A 23226-nucleotide genomic window follows, 5' to 3' on the forward strand; every position below is an offset into this window, starting at 1 on the left:
GTGTATTCAGATGCCAAGTGTTTGGGACATGCTGGTGAACCAGAAGCAGGACGTGCATACTCTGGCCACTTGGCTTTGGAATTAAGAGGGAACGCGTTGTCCCCATCCTCTGTTATTTCTGTGAGGGGAACTGCCTCCCCATCTCCCCTTAGCACTCTTAAGAGGAATCAAGCATAAAATGTACCCAGGCATAATGGGGTGGAGAAAAAATAGTAAGACTTGAAAGAAAAAGCCACAGATTCTCCTTGACTGGATGCCCAAATACTGTGTAGTTTGAGCCAATTGAGCTGCTTGCTTAGTAATCACATATTTCAGCTTCTTTTTTGGGGGGCTCTAGAATGTGTTTTGATCCAATGGACACAATATCATAGGAAGCTCTTCCAAGGGTTGGTAAATAGTCACTTGAGCTGACCTGTTCCTGGACTTGCCCAGTGCATCTGCAACCGGGGTGAATCACTTGGTGAGTCATTTGACCCTTCACTGAATGCTGGAGCTGGAGACAGGACAAGGCTGGGCAATCATGGTACTCAGGATGGTATGGCTCATTATCCATTCACTGTGGGATTTGGCGAATGCAGTGGTGGAAGATTGGAGTGTCAGTAGGTTACAGACCAGGCACATAGTAGAAAGGAGATACTCCAAATGATATTTATCAAATCAGTAGCCAGTAGTCCATGGGAACCAGAATGCCTGGAACAACAGGGATCTCCAGGCTGCCATCAGAGGACACTTCCATGGAGCTGTAAAGATTATTGGAGAAGAGCAGAGGTGTGGAGTGAGCCGAGATACAAAGCAGGAAGTAAGAGAAGAATCATGTTTGGAGAGGAGGGAGCATGTGGAGCGTTAGACCCTGTCTCATGAGCACTGCTTCTTTGCAGTTGCCCTCGGAGAGTACTGAAGCAGTGTAGCATGTGGACTTGAACTCTTTCCAGCTGTAGAGCCATCTGTAAAATAACTTCAGATACCATCACAGTGATGGCGTGTGGATTAAATGAAATAATGCACGGGAAGCACTTGGATCACAGTGAAAGTGTAGTCCGTGTGGGCTGCCCGAATAGCCTGAAACTTCTCTGGCTGTTGTCGAAAAGACCAGCCACAGGGTCAGTTCCGGTCTCCCGAACTTGCCATTCAAAGCCGTCTTCCAAGCTGCCCTCAACATTCACATCTACACTTATTTAGATAAGCCAGGCTTATTTGTATACTGTCCCTGCATACCCCACCACTCTGACCCACGTTGCTCCTCGTGTCACGCCTGTCCCATTTCTGTCAGTTTGAACGCTGCCATTCATTTGGACCTCAGCGGAATCCGCACACATCTGTGGAGCATCCCTAACTGACTTCTGAGTCTCCTTCCTTGGCATTCCTCTGTCACTGGTGGCCTCATGGCCTTAGTGCATCTCTCGTGATTTTAGATGGGTGCAGGTTATACTACCTGCTCTTCAAGAGCCAGATCTCAGATTTTGCACTTCTCTGTATTCCACACAGTGACCTGTACCGGCTAGGTCAAGCGGCACTGCTGACTCTGTCACCAGCTAGAACGGGGTATGAATCCCAGCTCATTCTCATGTTTGGAGGGCATGTGATTTCCAACAAATCACATAATCTTCCTGAACTTCATCTTTCTCAGTTGTAAGGTGGAGATATTAAGATCCGCCTTGCAGAATGCATATGAGGAGTAGAGATGATATGTGGATCATTCACCTGGCATATGGCAGGTGCTCAATAAATGGTAGGTACTACTACTGTTGCTGTGATTGTTATTAATATTGAGCCAGTGAACTAATATTTGTATATTTAATGTACCCTGGGGTCAAGGTGCTAAATAAGTTCTCTTCTCTACAGTTATACAGCTCTGCTGAATTTGGGAGAAGGTGGCAGCTTATCCAGGAAGGGGTCGTACCAAACAGGTTCTACTGGTAAGTCTCATTTTATCTTGTAGCCCATTAAGGGATCACCTAGTAAATGAGCATTGGAATCTTTTTCTCACCCAGATCTCTCACATGAGGTCTGTCCTTATCAAGATATGCCCACATCCCCATAGGGCAGGATGTGATACTGGAATAGTCAGCATTTCAAGGGAATGTTAAAGCTGTACCACCGATTACTCAATGAGCTCCAAATAGATCATTGAGATTAGTGAACAACAAGGGCTTCGTAACTGCTGTTTTGTTATATTTCGATGGGGCTTGTGAAATAGACACTTAAAAACATTTTAATACTGGCTTTTGTTACTAAAAGCATTATACACACATATGTTACATGTTAAAATAAGGGTTTTCAGTGTAAATAAGTAGATCTTATTAGCCTAAAAGTAGATCTTTCTTCCATTCCTGATTTCACATCTCCTTGATCTCCTCATTGTATGGGGCACAACCAGCATTCTTAGTTTCTTATTTCTCCTTCCATAAATATTCTGTGAGTTACCAAACATACATATATATATATATATCTCTTATATATATATATTCTTAGCTTGGCCGCTGTAACACAACACCATAGAGTTGGTAGCTTAAACAACACATTTATTTCTCATGGTTCTTGAGGCCAGGAAGTCCAAGGTCAAGGGGCTGGCAGATTCAGTTCCTGGTGAAGACCAGGATATTTGAGAGGATATTGCAAGATATTTCAGAGGATGGTTCAGGATATTACAGAGGGCTGCCTTCTTGCTGTGTCACACACAGGGGAGAACAACAGAGGAGCAGCAAAAGAAAGAAGGAAGCAAAGAAAGTAATAATTCTTCCTTTTCTTTACCACCTGTGCCCATCCCCCTGTTTAAACTAGAGGTGTCGTCCCTCCATGGGAACCAGTGGCCACAATTGAAAAGAAAGGAAATAATACAAGCTCTTTTTGGTTTTTGAGTTTCCAAAGGCCTAGATCCTGGCAAAGTAAGAGCAAAGTAAGAAGCATTCTGGTGTAATTTTGACTTTACCTATCAGTTGCTTTTGAATTTACAACCTAATGTTTGCCAAAAGATATGACTCTACCCTGCTTGACCTGAAATCTGCCTACGGTAAAGGTTGTTTCTAGACTTTTGCTGGTATAAACAGTACTATAAGAACTAGCTCAAGTAAGAGTTTCAGTATCTCATGTCCACATCATTCAGAATCATTGGAACCATGACCTTTTAGGGGCCAACAGGCTCCCTGCAACTCTGAAAGGTGTCTCCCCTTTACTCCTGAAATCGCACTGCTTCTTATCAGCCTTTGGACTTACACGTGCCTGCTAGCTCCCCACACCCACCCCAATTCTCTCACTTCTGAGGGCAATGCATTTTCATCTTTCTGGTTCTCAAACCCTGCCCTAAAAACCCCTGTGGGAACTGAAAGCTAGAGGAACTGCATTAGAGGAATCTCTTAAAATGCTTGTGAAACTGCCTGAAAAAGTGAAGGACAAGTCATTTGCAAACAAACAGGCTCAAAAATAACACAGAGGGAATTCTATATGGAATGACACCTAATTTTCCCCCATCAGAAAGAGACATTTATAACTAAAGAAGGATTTTGTTGCACAGAAGCTGTTCACCTCTTTCCCGCTGCGGTTCTGGCTCAGCAATGGCTTGAGCCTTGCTCTCGGGGTCCACATTGGCCTCTGCCTCTCCAGGAATTCCACTCTAGCTGTCACTGAGCCTACCTTCTCTGGTCAGCATTTCTTCTCTTCCTCTCTTACTCATCCTGTCGTTTATTGACATGACACCTTGAACCTCTGTATGTTTTGCCTATAAAGTATAAAGTCACTTTTTGGAAAGAGGGCCCATGTTGTTTTGTTTCTGTTTTTGTTTTTCATTCTGTCTTTACTTGGTGCCATATGTGCAAAGAAAGGCTTCAGAAAATAAATAAATGAAGAACTAAAATAAACTAATGGAGTCCACCTAATTTAACCTGGAAATGGAGTTGATAGTTTGCCAATGAGAAAGTGTAAGGGACCAATCTTTCAAATCCTGGTTCCAAGTGACTTGAAATAGCTGCCGTGGACCCAGCAAAGGAAAGTAGAAAGTTGCAATTCACAGAGGACTGGATGGACATGTGTTCTTACCAGTAGAAATGAAGAGAAGTGTTGACTAAAAAGATAGACAAGAAAAAAGAACTGAGATGAGAATATTTTCCATGTAGGTGGTACATGGAACAGAATATTTTCTAGCTCACTAAAGGTCTTATTTACACACAGCATTATGAGGTGAATAGACCCCATCATTGCTTTGGCTGGTGCTAATTGCATACATTCTTATCTATTCTTTGAATAGGGGTCTTTTATCTGAAAGCCTGATTAGCAAAGCCCTTGTAACTAAATGTCATAATATCATTATCTTTATAAAAATGATTGTGGATGAGTTCTGATTAATCTGTCCATTAAATAAATAATGCCCCTCCTTCCGCCTTTGGGAACAGAGAGACACATCTTCTCCATTCAAGCCCTAACATTGTGATAAGCGTGATTTAAACTTAAGCTGTTTAATTCCCCTAACAGTTTAATGAAGTAAGCCTTGCATTATCATCATTCACAGATGGGGAGCTTACAGCATGGAGAGGTTAACTAATTTAGCCAAGGTCACACAGCCGGAAAGTAGCAGAGCCAGGATTCAAATGCAGGCAGTCTGGCTCCAAGGTCCATGCTCTGCTAAATCAGTGGACTTCCTTGCCTCTGCCTCTTGGCCTTTTTTTCTGGGCTGCGGCTGTGAGCTCTGGAAACCCAGCCCGTTCAGGCAGGTGAGTAGAGAAAACCCGAAGCTCTTCTGGCCACGGTGCCTGCATGAGTATGTCTCCGACTGGGCTTGGCAGATGGCCCCCATGGGTTCTTTAAGCTCTGTTCGTTTTTCCAGAGAAGGCATGAGACCTTATAAATTGCACAGTGCACATGACTGTTGATGAAAATCTCTGGATCTCTGGCCACATGGTCTGTATTTCTGACTGAGCAACTTCCTGAGCCCGGCAGCAGAAGGGTCAGTCAGAGAGGTATTTATTAGACTCACTCCTGGAAACCAATTGCTTCAAATTACATGGGAACTATGGGGCTATCTAGGCTTGCTCAGCAAGCTTAATTATAAGAGGCCCCCTTTAATCATTTTTGCTTGGAGCCTGGCTGTGGGGGTGTGGAAAGGACTGGGGGCAACTTTTCTAGTGATAAATTTTCTAGTGTAAGTGACTCTGGGTAATAACATAGCATTTCCCCCAGAGAAAAATGAAGATTAATTCACATCTTTTCCTCATCACCTAGTCCACTTGAGAAATACCTCTTTTGGGTGGCAATAACATCGCCACCTCTGAAAGTAGTCGATGGCAATTGGAAAATCATTCTGGAACATAAGAGCGTATTCTTATGTAATCACAGTGGTTGCTGTTCATACTCCCATAACGAACATAAATACGAACTTTCCTCCAAGGAGTTCATATTGTTTTTAAAACAGATTTACATGTGTGTATGTATATATATAATATATATATATATATATATATTATATTTAGCAGCTTATAAAACACGTCTTAGTACAATATTGCTCTTAATAGAGGAGGTGTTCTTTTCATTTAACTGTGATAGCAGTGTTGTTCTTTATTATGTCAGAAATCAGTTACCCTGGGAGTACAGCCTGGAGATTAAGGGGCTCAGAGATACTGAGGTGGGTTCCAGCTCTGCCATTTACTCAGTAAGGGATCACGGGGAAGTTATTCCTGTGAGCCTCGGTTTTTTTTCCTCTGTGAAGTGAAGATAATTAATACCTACTTCATTAAGTGAGATGTTTTTCATAAACTGGTTACATACCTGGCACCTAAGAAGTGTATTAAGTGCCCACTGACTAATAGTAATAATATTCTTAATAGTGGCTGAACTTCTACATCTATTAGTTTTGTTTTCCCCCCCTGCTGGTTTCATTCTCAGGTTGGTTTTCTCATTTGTGGCAATGATGGACATTATCAGCTTTAGTCTACTTTCTAACAGTTTAGAAGCCCTATCAAACCAGCCTGCCTCTTTCCTTATATTTCCAGGGATTGAATCTGAGTGGTCAAGGCTATAGAAGGTGGTACATTACTCATGTAGGTCAGGGGCCTGAAATAGGAGATGGGGTTGAGTCCCAGTCCAACTGCATGGTTCAAGGTTAGGGGAGAGATGATTACTAAAAAGGAGAAAAACGGCATTCTGTTATCATCAAAAGGGAGAATAGATTTTCATTAGGGAAAAAAATACAGATGGGAGAACTGAGCATCTGCAAGATAAAATCCCATAATGGGGATTTCTATTAAGTTACTAGAATGATCTGGGCACATGATAAATTGTGTCATTTGATCCTTATAACAAGATTGTGAGGTAGGGATTCTTATCCTCATTTTGATGAAATAGAAAAGTGATATATTTTATCCAACATAACACACATAATATGTAATATAGCTAAGTTTTGAAACTTGGTCTGTCTGTGCCCATGGACCTTGGTTGCAGTAGTAAAAATCAGCTTTATATTTAAGATTTATTTCTGACTTGCATCCCCCAATAATAAATGTTAGTTTAACAGTTCAATAGATAAAAGCTTTGACATTGAACAAGGACATAGAGTTGGATGATTGGTGGTATCCAAAATACTTGAATAAGGGAAGGTCCTGCCAAAAGCCAAATTCACTATTAGAAGTTGCTGCATTCTGCATGGAGCACTGGGTGTTATATACAAACAATGAATCATGGATCACTACATCAAAAACTAATGATGTAATGTATGGTGATTAACATAACATAATAAAAAAAAAGTTGCTGAATATGGCCTTTTTGGGATCTGTTTCAACTTTTGAACAAGGCAGTGGAAGGCAGTTTTCATTATAAACCACTCAGCAATCTATTATCTATGCAAAAGACAAGGCAATCTTAGAGCTGTTTCACTTAATTAAAAATAGGTTCAGACTTACCTTATTAATTATGTTGTTCTGACATATAGGGGGCTGGCTGTAAACAGGGACAGCTGAGTAGTGATTACATATTTTCTCTGACTAATTCACACACAGAAAATTAAGAGTTGACTCAACAATGAGCCTTTGTATTCTAGAATGTCAGCCTTGTTTCAGTTAGGTCCCTCAGGGGGCACATGACAGCTGTATTTTCCAGCAGAGGGGTACAGGAATACTTGTTAGTCCATACTCAGTGCTTTTGAGCATGTATACATACACATTGCCATTCATTGCTGATTCAGTGCCAGTCAATATGAATGACTCCCCATTCCATATCTTCAACAAGTCCCATTTATTGAGCACTTACTGTATGTCAAGCCCTATGCTGTGTCTTGCATACACTGTTTCAGTCAATCTTCAAATCAATGATCTGAAATAATTTAGTGATCAAACTTTTTCAAGATATGTGTTAGAAAAATGCAACCTGTTTTAAAAATAAAGTTGTTTTGTGTGTGTGTGTGTTTTTTTAAAAGAGATATTGCCTCATGGATCTAGAAAGTCAAAAGGTCCAACTTTATCCAGACTGCACTCGATTCAGAGGCTCATTAAGTTCATCAGTTCTTGCTACGTTGGCTCTACCATCCTCAATGTTAGCTTCACTCTCAGGCAGGCTCTTTCTTCCTGGTAGTCTCTAGCAGCAAATATTTCCCCTAATTTACTCCAGTGGAAAAGAAAATACCTCCTTTCCTGGTGCTCCCACAGAACTCTGGGATGAAATCTCACAGTCCTTGATGGGGTAACATGCTCACATCTAGACCCTGGGGGTAGAACCAATTCCAGTAAACCACATGGTCACAAAGTAAGGAATGGCGCTGCCCCCAGGAAAGATTCAGGAACTTTTCTCAAAGGAAGGGAGAAGGTTAATGGGAAAACATCAACAAGAGGTGCCCATTGCTGGTGTTTTCATTCCCATTTTTAGATGAGAAATAAATAAGAATATAAATAAGAAAATAAAATCCCAGAGAGGTTAAATAACCCTGACTAATATGTGTTCATCAGTTATGGTGACGGAATTTCAACCCAGATATGACTGGCTCAGGAGCCCGTGTTGTTTAAGCATGTTATGTCCCCTCCGGTGTACCTTCACAAGCCCCATTGTGCTGGGGACCAGTGAAGACTAGCTTGAGCACCAGCTTTCCTTGAAGCTTTTCTGAGGACCCTGCTCCACAGAGCTTTCTTCTTACTCAGAACTGTTATGTTAGCAGGCGTTTCCTTTGGCCTCCCTCCCATTGGGCCCTATGCCCAGTCATTAAAGTCCCATTTGTCTAGATACCTGGCCTGTCATCCCTATCTACCATTCTCTCCTCTAACCTCAGGCATAAGATGCAGGTGCATGAATTTTTTCTGGTATTATCTGGCTATGTCAGAGAACACCTCACGACTTGAAGCAGTTTCTGTCTCTGATTCTGACTCATATTGCTACCACCCATCCTCAAGTCCTTGTTGGATGTTGCTGCTGGGTCAGTGTGAGGTTGTTGTTGTTGTTTTTTTTTATTTCCCTTGTTGTTTGATAGTTTGTTTTATATACACTGGGTCACCATGACCCTTCTTCTTCCTCCTTCAGATATGCTGGCTGTTGAGTATGGCCTCTCCTAGACTCCTAAGCCATTCACACCCAAGGGACATAGAGGGTGTGGTGTGAATTGGCTGTCTTTTCTCTTTTCCCAGATGGGTTTAATGGACCCCACAACAGAATCCTCTGCACTTTTCCTTCCCTGTGTCCTGCAAAGTGGAAAAGGGTTGGAGTCTAATGATATTACAAAAATAAAAAATAAAAAAATAGAATAAACTTAGTGAAATAAAATAAAAATGTAAAATTCTACGCTATCAAAACAACTAGAAAATCAAGTGTACTGTAATAGAAAGGGAGTATGGCTGTTTTCTGAAGATACTCTGCTTCATCCTTCACCCAAAGCTCTCTGAAGCAGGTCTTTGTTTGCAGGGCACTTCTTAACAAACACCATCACTAGCTTTCAGTTTTATGCTCAGCTGGGAGTGGAACATCTCACTATTCAGAATTAGATTTTTCTTTATAGGATTTTGTATTTCTTATATCCTGTGTCCCAGCCTTAACACTTGAAACATATTCAACTCTGTTCTCTCACTCACCTCCTCTTAAATGTTGTGTTTCCAGTTCCCATCATTTCTTCCTCTGTGAAGTTACACCTGTCTACTTCTCTTCTCCTTAGCATTACCCTGGCTCATTGGGGACAGTGAAAAAGCCCTACTCTCCTTATATCCTACTACTGCCTAAGGAATCGTGTAAGCGTTTCCCTGATCAAGCATTTGCCTTGTTCCTCATTGCTTACAACATAAATTCAAAAAGAGTAAGGACATAACTAGACGCTTGTCAACCTGAGTTTGCACATTTTTTTCACCTCCCGCCCCCATACTCCCAATTCTATGTGCTAAATTCCCAAAAGGCCAGGTAATTTTTTTTTTTTAAGGCCAGGTAAATAATTCTAAGCAGTGATTAGTCTATGGACCAGTCTATATCTCTTATCTCTATGATTTTATAAATGCTCCTACCTAGGAATAAACTGTCCTTATTTATTTATTTATTTTAGCAGAGATTAAATTTTAGCACTTATTATGTGTTAGGACAGTTTTGGTCTGACTACAAAGATAATGGATAAGGATCTTTGCCATTATTAGGATCACAATAGTGGATCTTTATGGACTCATACTGATTCCTGCCTTTACCCTTGGAGCCTTCTTCAATTCAAGAAGAATCCCTTTCTTTGAATTTAAATGTGCGTATGTCACAAATAAAATGCAGTGCGTCATAACATGTGTTGTACTGCAGGTCTATATATGTGACTGATGGAAAGAGCACAGGCTTAGAGTCAGCATATTGAAATTCAAATTCCAGCTTTGCTATTTACTAATTGAGCAATCCTGAGAAACTCCTTCACCTGCCTGAGCTTCAGTTTCCTTAATCCAAGGCTCATTTTGAGAATTAAAAAATGACATATTATCATAATTATTATTAAGTAACTTAGCACTTAGTATGTTCTGCATATCTATCTTTTTATTTCTTCATTTCCTCTCCTGCTAATAGATAATTCCTTAAGGACCTGTCTTTAACATGTTTCTATCTATTGTGCGTATGACAGTAAATGGAATAGTAGAAACTTGGTGTACGCACTCATACACACACAGTGCTGAAATTCATTGAATACACACATGTATATATATACACACACATAAACCCACATATACATCCAGATTGAAACACATCTTGAATGGACTTCATTTGTTAAATCCGGGAGCCATTAACAGATGACCTGTCTTTCTTTCCAGCATGTAAAGGTTAGACTCCTAAGCCATCTAAGTACATATTGAAGAGGGAGAATTCTGCATCAGTAAAAGGAACACTTTTTTTTATGCAGTAGGCTGTTTATGAACCCCACAGGCTGTCCTAAGGGGTAATGAGATCTGTGTAACCAAGGACGAAGTGACTGCAGCCTAGACTGCCCAAACTGACAGATTCTTTACACAACTTAAAAGAGTATGGGTTTCAGGAGAAGAAACCCAGCCCCTCCTTTCTATGGGGTTCAGGAGAAGAACCCCCGACCCCCTTTCTTTGAAGTATTGACTTGATTGTTTCTTAACACTCTACCTCTTCCTCCTAGACAGTCTTTTCTGGTTCCTAGCCCTCTACCATGGGAGCTGAACCATGTCTGTGGTTTGGGTAAAAAGCTGGGAGAAGTGGCAGGAAATCATTCTTGAAATCATATCCCAAGACCTGCACTGGCGCATTTCTGGTTCCTGTACTGTGAGTGCTCGATAAGAGAATTTTCATTATCCTTGAGGGGCCTGATGTTTTATCTTTTTTTTTTTCCTGTTAATGATCTCCATGTGAATGCGGTTTTCTAATCCTCTTGCACTTTTCCTCCACATCGTAATCTCCCCCGATGATTAGCAAGTTTTCCCTACAAATTAAGTTCATTTCCCCCTGCTCCTGCCTGTGAGCCCATCACTTTTCTCATAGCCTTCATTCACTAATGGCCATCATTGATCCCTGTCCTCCTTATCTTGATGATGTCCTGTCTCCCTGGGCTGAGCTCCTCCATCTGCGAGCAGCTGAGCCTCGGTCACTTCTCCAGATCCGCAACAGCTACTATGGTAGCAGAGTGCAGGGGGATGGCAGCAAAGAAGCACAAAAGAGACAGGGAAAATCCTCATAATTATGGCTTCTAATTTAGAATAATAGTAAAAGAAATTGACTTATGCCCTAGTGATCCAGCCTCACTTAGCCTTCAAGTTCCAGAGCCTCTGGGTTTATACAGTGTCTGTGCGTGTGGTTTCTCGTGCTCATTCAATGATGCGTCACCAAAGCACCTTTCTTGATGCTTCGAGCCAAGAAGAGATGGTGTTTAGTGTTTAAGAGTGAGAGCTCTGGAGTCAGAATGACCTTGTCAGAATCCTGTTTTCAAGGGCTGTGACAATGAGCTATTTAATTAGCTTCTTTAAGCCTTACAGTCTTCATCTGTGTATCAGTCATCATTGTGCGGTCTTCCTTATCTACTTGTCAGGATTAAAATGAGAACTCAGGTTAAACTCCAGACACATATAATACATGAGTGAATATTAACTGTCATTTAAAAGAGGAATAAGCAAGAGTTGGGCATTCGTTTCAGAAATGTGGCAATCTCATTTTGATACCCAGTTTCATAATTTATATTTTCACTGGGAATTTTTTTTTTTTTTTTAAGAGAGTGCATGCAAGCAGGGGGAGGAGCAGATGGAGAGAGCATCTCAGGTAGGCTTCATGCCCAGCGTGGAGCCTAATGCAGAGCTTGATCTCACGACCCTGAGATCATGACCTGAGCCGAAATCAAGAGTCAGATGCTTAGCCGACTGAGCCACCCAGGCACCCCTCGATGGGAATTTTTAATGCACACATGTATTTTACTTTTCTGTTGCCCCAGAATCAGGAACAGTGGGTAAATTAATTTTATAGCTTCTAGATTACCTAAAAGCCCTTGTTACTCGGTTCATTTAATTTTAATTTTATAGCTCAGTGTTTAATTTTATAGCTTCTAGATTACCTAAAAGCCCTTGTTACTCGGTTCATTTAATTTATATTAATTTAGTGAGTAATTTTTAGCTCTAACTCCTGGCTGTGAACATACTGGAAACACAGCCCCTGCCCTCGAGGGGTTTGCAGTTGCTGAGGCGGGACTGCAGTTGGGACCCCCTCTGGGAGTTTGCAGCCTCACACCTTGGGCTTGAGGCCCAAGGGCACAGGGCTGGCAGTCTGGAAGAGTGGTCAGGCAGGAAATTGGGAAGGGAAGAGCAAGGACAGACTGGGACCTGCCAGCACTTTGTCACTGTCTCTACCTTGAACCCTTGAAGCCTTCAGAGTGAACTGACTGCTGCTCCCCTCTTGCCTTCCACATCTCACGTGTATTTCCTTTTGGTCAGTTCTAATCTGAAACTATATGGAGACTCTGGGAAAGATAGTTGTAGGTTGGCCAGGCTGATCCAGTACAAAATCACCGCAGTCTACCCCTTGAAAACTTGGTACCTGGTACCTCTTGTGATACCATATATAATCTCTAAATACAAACAAAAATACAATTATGCTTCAACCTACAATGATGGGATTGTCCCTCATACAACTTAAAACATGATAAATGCCTCCCCAAAAAGATGAGAAAAATTTGCATATGTCATATGGTTTTCAGGTGGTATTCCTCTTCTAGTTGAGTCATGCTTCCCCTTTTTTTATAGTCTGTCACCAAAACCCTGAGATGTAAGGTCAGCCACTGTTAACACATCTCATGTTAAAACACTGAGAAGTGGGAGGAGGAGAAGGAAAAGAAGATAGACACACAATATGCATTCATATTAAATTATGATGAGGGGGTGTTCCTGGGCAATGGTTTCTAGGGAAAGGGAATTGTCTGTTGTTAGGACAAAGATGAGAAGAAATTGATTGAAGAAACTAGGACAGCAAAGTATCTAGAACACTGCCTGACCCATACCGTATACCATCAACTCTAAAATCCCATCAGATGAAGATACACCTTTATTTTGTGTATTGTCAAAAACCTCTGCCAGTTAAATTTTATCATTTCAATAATTGTAAGATACCAGCTGATTTAAGAAATGTTAAAATGAAAAAATAAAAGTGAGCATTTTTGAATTGACAAAATAAGTACTCTATAAATATTTATTGAATATACAAAAATTGGAAAATGAATATGGGGATGAGGTAACCATAGATACCTACTTTTCAAATCAAAGATTAGATAAGGTTGTCTTAGTAGGTAACTGATAAGATATGGGATGGTAAATTCTAAACAGAATGGTAGGAGAAGACCCAGAAATTGGCTCATTTGACTAGGTAGGAAGGAAAGGCAGAAGAAGGCAGAGGAAGATCCTAAAACCAACTCCCAGACTAGTGAATCCATGTAGATGACCAGCCAGCCCTGACATGTTTATGAATGTGTTAAGAATTTTATCAGGATTCTTAGAGAACTTTGACGCTACCACATCTGACCTCCTATGAGTTGCAGGAATCCCTTCTACACAATTCTAGATAAATCGCTGAAAGCAGCCTTTTGGATTGAGAATGAACTTTGTCTATCTGTCTGTCAGGATCTCTCTTTCTCTAAAGAGAATAACCAGAGCAGATGGACCTGTCCCACTGTTTTTTATTGTTTGGCTGTGGCACTTAAAACATCAACATCTCTAAACAAAACAATTCCATAATTTAGAGAAGGCTGTCAAGCTTTTCACAGGCATGGCAAGATGTGCCCTGAGGTGGAGGACAGAACCTGCTGCAGCATTTATGAAATTTATGGTAAAGGGTTTTCCATGAGTGCCCGAAGTTTAAGGCAGATAAAGCAGAAGATAAATTCTACCAATAATTGAATTACAAAGCCATCATCGTGTGCTGAACAGAGCAATTTTGTGACTCTATTGTGACAAGATGAAACTTGTTAGAATACATATGTTCCTGGGATAGCTTCTGCATCACTAACCCAGGGAACAAACTAGCTCTTCTAGAATGTGCCTCCTAGGAGCAGTTAGCCTTCCCGAGTAATTCAGTAGCCAAGGAAAACAGGGTGCCTAAGAGAGAGGAACCCAAAGCAGTGCAGCTTACAGCCTCATCAACCACCGCTTCCCACTCACCCTCACACTTCACCAGTTCCTAGGCCACCATATTTCTGTCATCAGCTGCAATCAGGCCCTTCCCCTAGTAACCAGGGCAGCCCTAGAATTAGTAAAAACCCGGGCTGTCCACATTGTTTTCTACTTCTAAACAAATGAAGAGTAAGAACATCTCAATAATAAGAACCGCTTTTCCAGTCTTACCATTTTTAGAATAGAATAACTTTCTTTTTTGTGATTGTTGAAATCTGTGAATCATAAACTTAGAGCAAATGAAATGCTACAGTGGCTTACCTGCTTTATGTGATAAAATGGCATGACCCATCCTTTCCCTGTAGTGACAATGATTTAGAAAGGCTAGAAGGAACAGATCACTTTCCTATCTATAGTAGCTTTGCTATAATTGAGTATATCCTTAGGAGATTTGGGAATGGTTTTTTTTTCTCCCTAACTTTTTATTTCAAAGTAATTTTACAATGAAAGAAGAGTTGCAAAGAGAGGACAGAGAGTTCTCTTATGATCTTCAATCAGCTTCTCGTAAGTTAACATGTTTTATGACCATGGAGCAGTATTTACAACTAAGAAATTAATATTGGTGAAAGGCTGTCAACTAAACTAGAGATTTTATTTGGATCCCCCCAGGTTTTCTACTAATGTCCCTTTTTTTCTGATCCAGGGTCCAATCCAGAATCCCACATGGCGCTTATCTGTCTTATCTTTTAGTCTCTTCAGTCCTCAGTCGTTCATTGTCTTTGATGACCTGGACAGTTTTGAAGTATACTACTCAGATATTTTTAGAATGTCCCTCAAATTGGGTTAGTCTGATATTTTCTCATGATTACAGGGTTATATAGGTTGTTGGTAAGAATATCACAGAAATGATGCGCCCTTCTCATGATATCTTATCAAACAGTACAAGATATCAGTATGTCTTATTACCAGTGATGTTAACCTTGACCACTTGATGAAGGTAGGGTCGGCCAGGTTTGTCCATTGCAGAGTTACTGTTTTTCCTGTTCCATATGCTATTGGTTAAATCAAGTTACTAAGTCCAGTGCACACTCAAGGGAAAGAGAATTAAGTTCCAACTTCTGGCAGGAAGAGTATCAAAAATTGTGTGAACATATGTTAAAAGCACCACAATAGTTAATAAATATTTTGGGAGAGATATTTTGAGGCTATGCATTTCGCCCACTAATTTCCATATTCATCAGCGGATCTTGCCTGTCGCAGTGATTTCTGTGGTGTCCTAATGGAAATTTTCTATTTCCATAATTTCCTATATGTGTATTAATTGAAATTCTGTAAGGAATAACTGGCCCATCTTGACCAATTATTTATTTATGCCATCAGTTAGTTGGTCAGCCAACAATGTGACCAGAAAAGATGGTGAGTAAGCCCAATTCTGGATTCTGTTTGTTGTCTCTTCTTCACCTCAGGTACCTCTGTGCCCTCACTCTGACCTCGTGGGCCCATAATTCCTATTAGATGTTAGTATGCCATTAAGGTGCCACCTGCTAATTAAGGGCACGATCTGTCTGCCTAGTAAAATTATTTTTAAAGAAATATTTTAGGGTCTGACCTGAGATGAAGATCTCAGAAGGAAATGGATTTTCCTAGTGATGGAGTCCCTTTATTGGTCCTAGAGGAGAGGATATCCCCCTTCCCCCGACTCCATAGTTCTGGGCTCTCCCCAGTTTGTTCAGTTGGGCATCTCACACCACCTTCACTATCAGGAGGGTGACTTGGAGGTACTCACCATTACACACACACACACACACACACACACACACTCACACACTATTCCTCCCTTTCCCCATCTTCTTTGTCCTCACCAAAGAAAAAAGCAAGGTTTGCTGTCCCCCACCCAAAAACAAACCTCTATGAAAGGGTACTGACCTCTTTTGTTCAACAGTGATTTTATATATATATGTATATTTTTTAAAGATTTTATTTATTTGAGAGAGAGAGAATGAGAGAGAGAGCACATGAGAGGGGGGAGGGTCAGAGGGAGGAGCAGACTCCCTGCAGAGCAGGGAGCCCGATGCGGGACTCGATCCAGGGACTCCAGGATCATGACCTGAGCCGAAGACAGTCGCTTAACCAACTGAGCCACCCAGGCGCCCCCAACAGTGATTTTAATTCCCAAAACAGGGGCGCCTGGCTGGCTTGGTCGGTAGAGCTCATGACTGTTAATCTCAGGGTTGTGAGTTTGAGGCCCAGGGTGGGTGTAGAGATTACTTAAAAAAATAAATAAATAAATAAAATCATTAATTCCCAAAACAAACAATTCAGGTTCCAAACGAACCAACTAAAAATATGTGAAAAAGACAGCACAAGAAGTGGGTAAATATCCTCAACAGTTTAATCCCTCTTATAAATGAAAACTTGCATAAAAACATCTCTATAGATATAAGTCCCATGATCCTGAACAGGCATTCTATACAAGAAAAAAAGAGAGACAACGTAAAAATGTTGAATCTCACAAATAGGAAATAAAAATTAAAACAAAAAGGATATAAAAATTAAAAAGGCACGCCTGGGTGGCTCAGTCAGTTAAGCAACCTTCTTCAGCTCAGGTCATGATCCCATGATCATGGGATAGAACCCCGCATCGGGCTCCCTGCTCAGCGGGGAGTCTGCTTCTCCCTCTCCCTCTGCTTCTCCCTCCCCAACTTGTGCTCTCTCTCTCTCAAATAAATAAATCAAATCTTTTTTTAAAAATTAAAAAGGATAGGCCATTTATTAATCTGCCAAAGGGATAGTTTTTTTGAGAAGATAATACTTAGCCTAAGTGAGGGCTTGGGAAATGGATGCTCATCTGTTGTTCTTAGCATAATTTATATAAACTTTCTGGAGGACAGTTGGACAGTTTATCAGGAGTCTTAAACAAATGCTCATTCTCTTTGTGTTAGTGAAATTCCCTCTTTTAATAATCCTGCCTGTTGAAAAACTGAGAGATAAGAGAGACATGCAAATATTTACGTGCAAAGATAATCAGTGCAGTATTATGTGTAGACACTCCCGATAGTCTGTGGTCAGCCTGTCAGTTAAGAAAATTACAGAATATTGCACAGCTGGCAAAACAGTGCATTCCAGCATTATAGTATGTTATGCTCTGTTAATGGTATGATGCAAAAGTTGTTTTTTAAAAAAGGAATGCCTACAGAAACAGAAAAATACTCTGAAGGATTGATGACAAAATGTTAAAGGTGATTGTTTCCAGATGGAAGGACCATGTGAATGTTTTATTTTCCTTTTTATACTTCAGTCCACTTTCCATTGTATTTTAAATGAACACGTATTATTTTTACAATTAGATTTCTTTTTTTTTTTTTAAAGATTTTATTTATTTGAGAGAGAGCACAAGCAGGGGGAGCAGCAGAGGGGGAGGGAGAAGCAGGCTCCCCACTTATCAGGGAGTCCGATGCGGGGGCTCGATCCCAGCACCCTGGGATCATGACCTGAGCCGAAGGCAGACGCTTAACGACTGAGTCACCCAGGCGCCCCTACAATCAGATTTCTAAAAGCAGTGTTATTTCAATAAATGATGCCAATTATAAGAATAATAGAGCAGTCAAGCCTATTTTCCAGCTGGCAGAATTCAGAATTCGGGGTGGGTGGTGGTGGGAGATGAACAGGAATGGGACCTGCAGCATAGCCCCCTAGCAGGGCATCTCTTTTCTCCTTTCCCTCTGGTCATCCTCCTCACCTCTCTACCCTTTCATCTACCCCTCTTTTTCTTCTTCTTTGTCTGCTCTTCCCCATCTCCTCTTCCATGGCCTCTCCCTTCTCCTCCTCTCCTTCCCCTCCTTCTAACTTCCCCTCCCTGTCTCCCTCTCTTCTCTTTCTGTCACCATGAGATGTTTTCGGTGAGAACTTAAGAATTTGTGTCCATACTGGAGTATTAATTTTAAAAAAATTAGAAGGTATGTTTTACATTTTCCATCATCACATGTGTTTCCTTGGCCAAGCAGTTAGTACGAGTTCAAAGGCACACTGGCATGGCCTTCAGAGTATTTTCACAGGATATCATCACTGAATTTGCCCAGTTCCAAATCCCTTGACACCTTGTACTCAGCACTCCAGAAATTCTTTGTGAATAAGCAAAGTACTGAGGAGAGTAACTGCTGTTTGACACCCCAGGAATTTGTGCTCCTGCTGTGAAGGTGAATCTGATTTCTTCCTTATCTAACCTCTCCTTCTCTGTCCTTGCTCCTCTCCAGGCTTTACTGACTGGGTCACTTTCCCTTCTCCACTGGGGGGCTTGTGAGCTATGGCCTCTTGGGGTGTTTTTTCCGCAGTATCAATACCCAGCAACAAAACAAGAGAATGTCGTTGTTTCATAACAGGTTCAAAAAGCAGAGCAGAGCTCTTCGAGGATGGTTAAACCAGCCTTAGGTGAGGGCCAGGGACCTGGCAGCCCAGTGTGGAGACTAACACTGTGTTTCTCACAAGGATCAAAATTTATTAGTCATTTTTCACCTTCACATTTACAGGCTCTGATATTTGAGGATCTAAACTAAACTTAGTTCCAGGCTATTTCCAGACTCCCAAGACAGGGCACCCTCCCAAATATGCCCAGGCGCATGCTACCCTAATGCCCACTGCACGTGTTTCTGTTGGTCGGGGTTGCTATAACAAAATACCACAGACTGGATGTCTTATAAACAACAGAAGTTTCTTTCTAACAGTTTAGGGGGCCTGCAGTCCGAGATCGGGGTGCCAGTGGGATGGGGGTCTGATGAAGGCCTTGTTCTGGGTTGCATGTGGTTGGTTACCTTCTTACTGTGTTCTCACATGCTGCACTGAGCAAGGGGGCCCTCTCTGGCCTCTTCTACATGGGCACTCATTGCCTCCCTAAGACCTCACCTCCTAATCCTATCTCCTTAGAAATTAGGTTTCAGCATATGAATTTTGGGGATACACAAACATTTAAGCCATAGAAGCACATGACCCTTGTAGGATGTCAAATTGAAGTTTCCCATCATTTCTCCTGACCTTTTTGGTGTAAGACACATACATTATCTTTTGAGTCAATACTGTCTTTGCTGAGACACTAAGGAATAAAAAGAAAATGAATTTTTTTTCATGAGAAGGATCATTGGAGTGAGTCAAGAACCTGGGTTAGTAGTTCCAACCTTGATGCTCTCTGAGTGATATGAACTTGGACAAGGTATTTGCTCTCTTGAAGCCTTGATTTCCTTAACTGTGACATGTGGTGTTTGGACTAGTTAATCTCTAACAGACTTTTCATCTCTAAAGGACCCCTTAATTCATACTGTTGACAATAGTGATGTTGCACCTACTCTTCCTTTTACTCTCCACAACGTTTTTATTAGGTCTTATTATTAATATCCTTTTTACAGATGATACATGGAGCTGTAGAAAAATTAGAGAGTCTAAATTCTGATCTGATTACATCATTTATTAGCTGTATGCCCTTAGGCAAGTGACTTGCTTTCAGAGCTACCACCACCTTTGTTATCTTGTTACTATTTTTCCTCAATTTGTGTCATGTGTGAATTTTGTAGGCCCACAATAGGCATTCTTATCCACGTTGTTGACAGTTGATGAGCAGGATGCCAACAAGAGCACAGCCCTGCAAGCCCTGTATGATATCAATCCTACACTTAATAGATGAACACCAGCCTTTGATTAACACCATATGACGTAGTGTTTTTGATGTAGTTAAAGCTTCTTATAGTTTGTATATATTTTTTTCTACATAACTTTTAGTAAATGTTGTTATCACCACCTGATATATATTTACATTTATTTATACCTTCCCTGTCTTCTGTATGGAAATGGAAGCTTCATAAAGTGCAGGGATTATCTTCTGTTTAATTCACTCCTAAATCCTCAGCACCTTAGAATTGCCTCTGACATATTGTCGGTATTTAATAAATATTTGTTGAATTTATTCATTCATTCATTAAAAAACGTAATTGAGGACCAGCTGTCTGCCCTTCTGGGTGTTAAATATTAAGGATAACCCAGGGATCCACAGTTTAGATCCATAGTCTCCATGGGGAGGTCCCTGCAGCAGCACCCAGGTGTGTACAAGATGATTCATTGGGATGTAGGCAGAAGATACTACAATTCCTGTTGTGGGTTTTTTGTTTTTTGGTTTTTTTTGCTATTTTACTTTCTATTTTGTGTATATTTTCTAAAGTTAAAGCATAAACACCCTAGTACGTTTCCTCAGCTTACAACCAATAAGTCATCATATACTGGCATGTGCTCATTTTCATTTTCCCTGCTTGGTATGTTCAAACCAAAACTTTGGAGATTGCTATTTTTGGAATGCTCTTATAGAATATAATTTCTCTGGGCCAAATTTTCTCCAGCAGCAAAATGCTCAGGTTTCAATCCTTTAACATACTACCCTCTAATCTGAAGCTCTTTGTCTTTAACAGAAAGGGAAAGAAAGGGGTAAGTGGTGAGGTTCTGTCCTCTCCTTGTCTTCTTTTACCCTGGCCCCTTTAGTCCCAAGCCGGACGTCGGTCCACACCTTCCTCCTCTCACTCCGAATTTAAGATCAACACAAACACACACCTCCTGCTGTCCTTAGCATTGTTTCTTGCTGCCACAGCTGTTCCACGGCGTTAGCTTTCCAAGCACTTGAGTAAGATGGTGGCACAGTTGCCAGGAGTCTGAGGTTTGACATATTCCAGGTCTCCTCTCCATACTAACTACGCTCATTCCTTCCCACTACCCCTTTGTGACTTGCACACACTGATTATATGTCTCCTCACAGACTGTTTTCCAGACTGAAGAAACTTTCTTGTTGTTCATAATAGTACAAATTTATTAATATTAATTATAAGAGTAATGCATACATACATTGCAAAAAATTTTAAATTACTGACAAGGGTAATAATCTCTTTGTCACCCCCAATTCCAAAACCTCTCAGAGATGGCTACTATTATGAATTTTGTCTTTGTATTTCCAGTGTTTTTTTTTTTTTTTTTTTCATTTATTATACATTTTTGCTTTGGGTCAATCAATAGGCGATAGACAAATTGGGTATTTTAATTTAATAAATTTCAATATAGTAGTTAGAGATCTATCCCATTAATTTTATGTCCTGGCATGGAACAGTCTCCAAGATGGATTAGAGTAAAATTAACAAGTTGCTAAAAATGCGTAATGTATGATAGCACTACAGTTTAAAAAGATAAAAAGAAGCCTTATTAAAAAAAATATTTCGAGCCACTCCTTTACCTCAATCCCAAACTGTTTGATCATTTTAAATATATTTCTCTTATCTCATTGGCACAATGATTTCTGTTTGGGGACTGGGCCAGTGATCTGGTCATCTTCCCTGGTGCCTCTAGATCCCCTCAATCCTGTATGCAGGAAACAACGAAGGCAAGGAGAGGGGCCCAAACAGTGGGGAAATAAGAAGAAAATGGGAAGTGAATCCATGGTTTTAGAAGTAAAGCCATTATATGAGAGAAGGGGAAAGTGGGGGAAGGGGGAGCATTGTAGCACAATGGCTTGTCCTGACCAACTTGGACCTGGTCTTTTTGATGTCTGAAGCAGCATGTTGCTTGTTGCTCACTATGGCTCTTGCAAATTTCGGCTTTGTTTTCTACCATGCGCTTTGTTCAACCAACATCCTCATCCCCTTATGTATTCCTTCATTCCTGAGCTTTATGTATTCCTTCATTCTTTTTTTAAGATTTTATTTATTTGAGATAGAGTGAGAGTGAGCGAGTGAGAGAGAGCATGAGTGGGGGGGGGTGGGCAGAGGGAGGGGAGAAGCAGGCTCCCCACTGAGCAGGGAGCCCGATGTGGGCTCTATCCCAGGACCCTGGGATCATGACCTGAGCTGAAGGCAGACGCTTAACGACTGAGCCACCCAGGAACCCCTGTATTCTTTCATTCTGAGTCAGATACCCCATTCCTCACTTTGCTCCTATAAACACACACACACACACACACACACACGCACGCATGCATGCCCACACGTGCATACTCACATACACTTTGTTGCAGACATCACCTAATTCAACAATTGGGCTTCTGGCTTAGGGGGAGTAAGGATGGCAAAATGCAGAATTTGATGGGCCTGCGGATGTTGGCCATGCTGATTCTCAGTAGCCATTATGCATTTAAGAAACTAAGCATCTTTTTGTTTTTTGTCTTTCTATTTATTTGTTATTTGTAGTGGCTATCTTTGGCTCTGGGAAACCAGTGTGACAGTGTGGAAGCCAGAAGAAATCAAGCAAGCATGTTTCTTAGGACTAAGAGAGAGGCTAAAATGACGCCTTGAAGCAGCTTTTTTTTTATTTTCCCCCTAGCCCATTTTCCCCAGATGGACAGGAGATGAGACCTCTGAATAAGCTGCTTTGTTCTAGAATAAAAGTTACTGCATTAGCCAGGACTCTCCTGATGACCTGTATCTTGACAGCCTAGCTGTGAGGCCAGGGGAAAGGGGAACCCTTGGCTACAGAAGAGGAGATCCAGGGAGCCGGCCACTGGTACCCGCCAGCTTTTGCTTCTTCTCGAACAGATAGAACCACTTGCTTCTAGGGGCTTTGTTTATGGAGAGAGCCTGTGGGAACATGATGCTCCTTCTAAAAAGAAGAAGACAGGTGTGTCCAACTCACCAGCCCCTTTTACTCTGCAGATCCCTGTTCTTTCCTCCGTATGCCATTAGCTGCAATTCTGAATCTGAATAAACAGGTGTTATCCTGGCACGGTATTTATTTTTTAATACTTGCTCTGAGGTTATCTATGTCAGGACATTTTGTGGCTCTGCACCATCTATGCGGCCCTATATTAAACTGGTATAAACTCTGACGAAATGCCAGGAGAATGATAAACTAGTGACATTTCTGAGTTCCTCTGTAGAAAATGTCTACAAAGGCTGCATTTGGCTGATTACATTTCAGAAGGCTGACTCTGCACGGCTCATATCACGGTGCACTGTATCAGGGTGTGAGTGTTTTATTTGCATTCTTGACTCCAGTTATCCTCAGATTTTGTTCAGAAATGGCTGCTATATGTGAACACCAACTTAAGATACTGGAAGCAAGGATGAGTGATGCTGGCTTTGTCTTGTTTTCAACAACAGAACTGGATCTAGCCTAGCCTGAGGGCCTTCACCGTCTACTTTCTGTGCACAGGGAGGCTCACACATAGATGGGGACAGAAGTTCTTCTTTTT

The 23226-nt window shown here is 41.1% G+C and overlaps 1 protein-coding gene across 5 annotated transcripts in view; it reads left to right on the forward strand.

The window, feature by feature from the left end:
* SORCS1 (sortilin related VPS10 domain containing receptor 1) overlaps positions 1-23226 on the forward strand; it is a 520496-nt gene that overhangs the window by 332415 nt on the left and 164855 nt on the right. For all 5 annotated transcript variants that reach the window (XM_078077135.1, XM_078077131.1, XM_078077132.1 and 2 more), the window contains exon 5: positions 1843-1916. In XM_078077135.1, the coding sequence (XP_077933261.1) occupies positions 1843-1916 (74 nt within the window). The remainder of the gene's footprint in view (positions 1-1842; positions 1917-23226) is intronic.

This window comes from Halichoerus grypus, chromosome 7 (genome assembly GCF_964656455.1).
Source record: "Halichoerus grypus chromosome 7, mHalGry1.hap1.1, whole genome shotgun sequence".
Taxonomy (NCBI): domain Eukaryota; kingdom Metazoa; phylum Chordata; class Mammalia; order Carnivora; family Phocidae; genus Halichoerus; species Halichoerus grypus.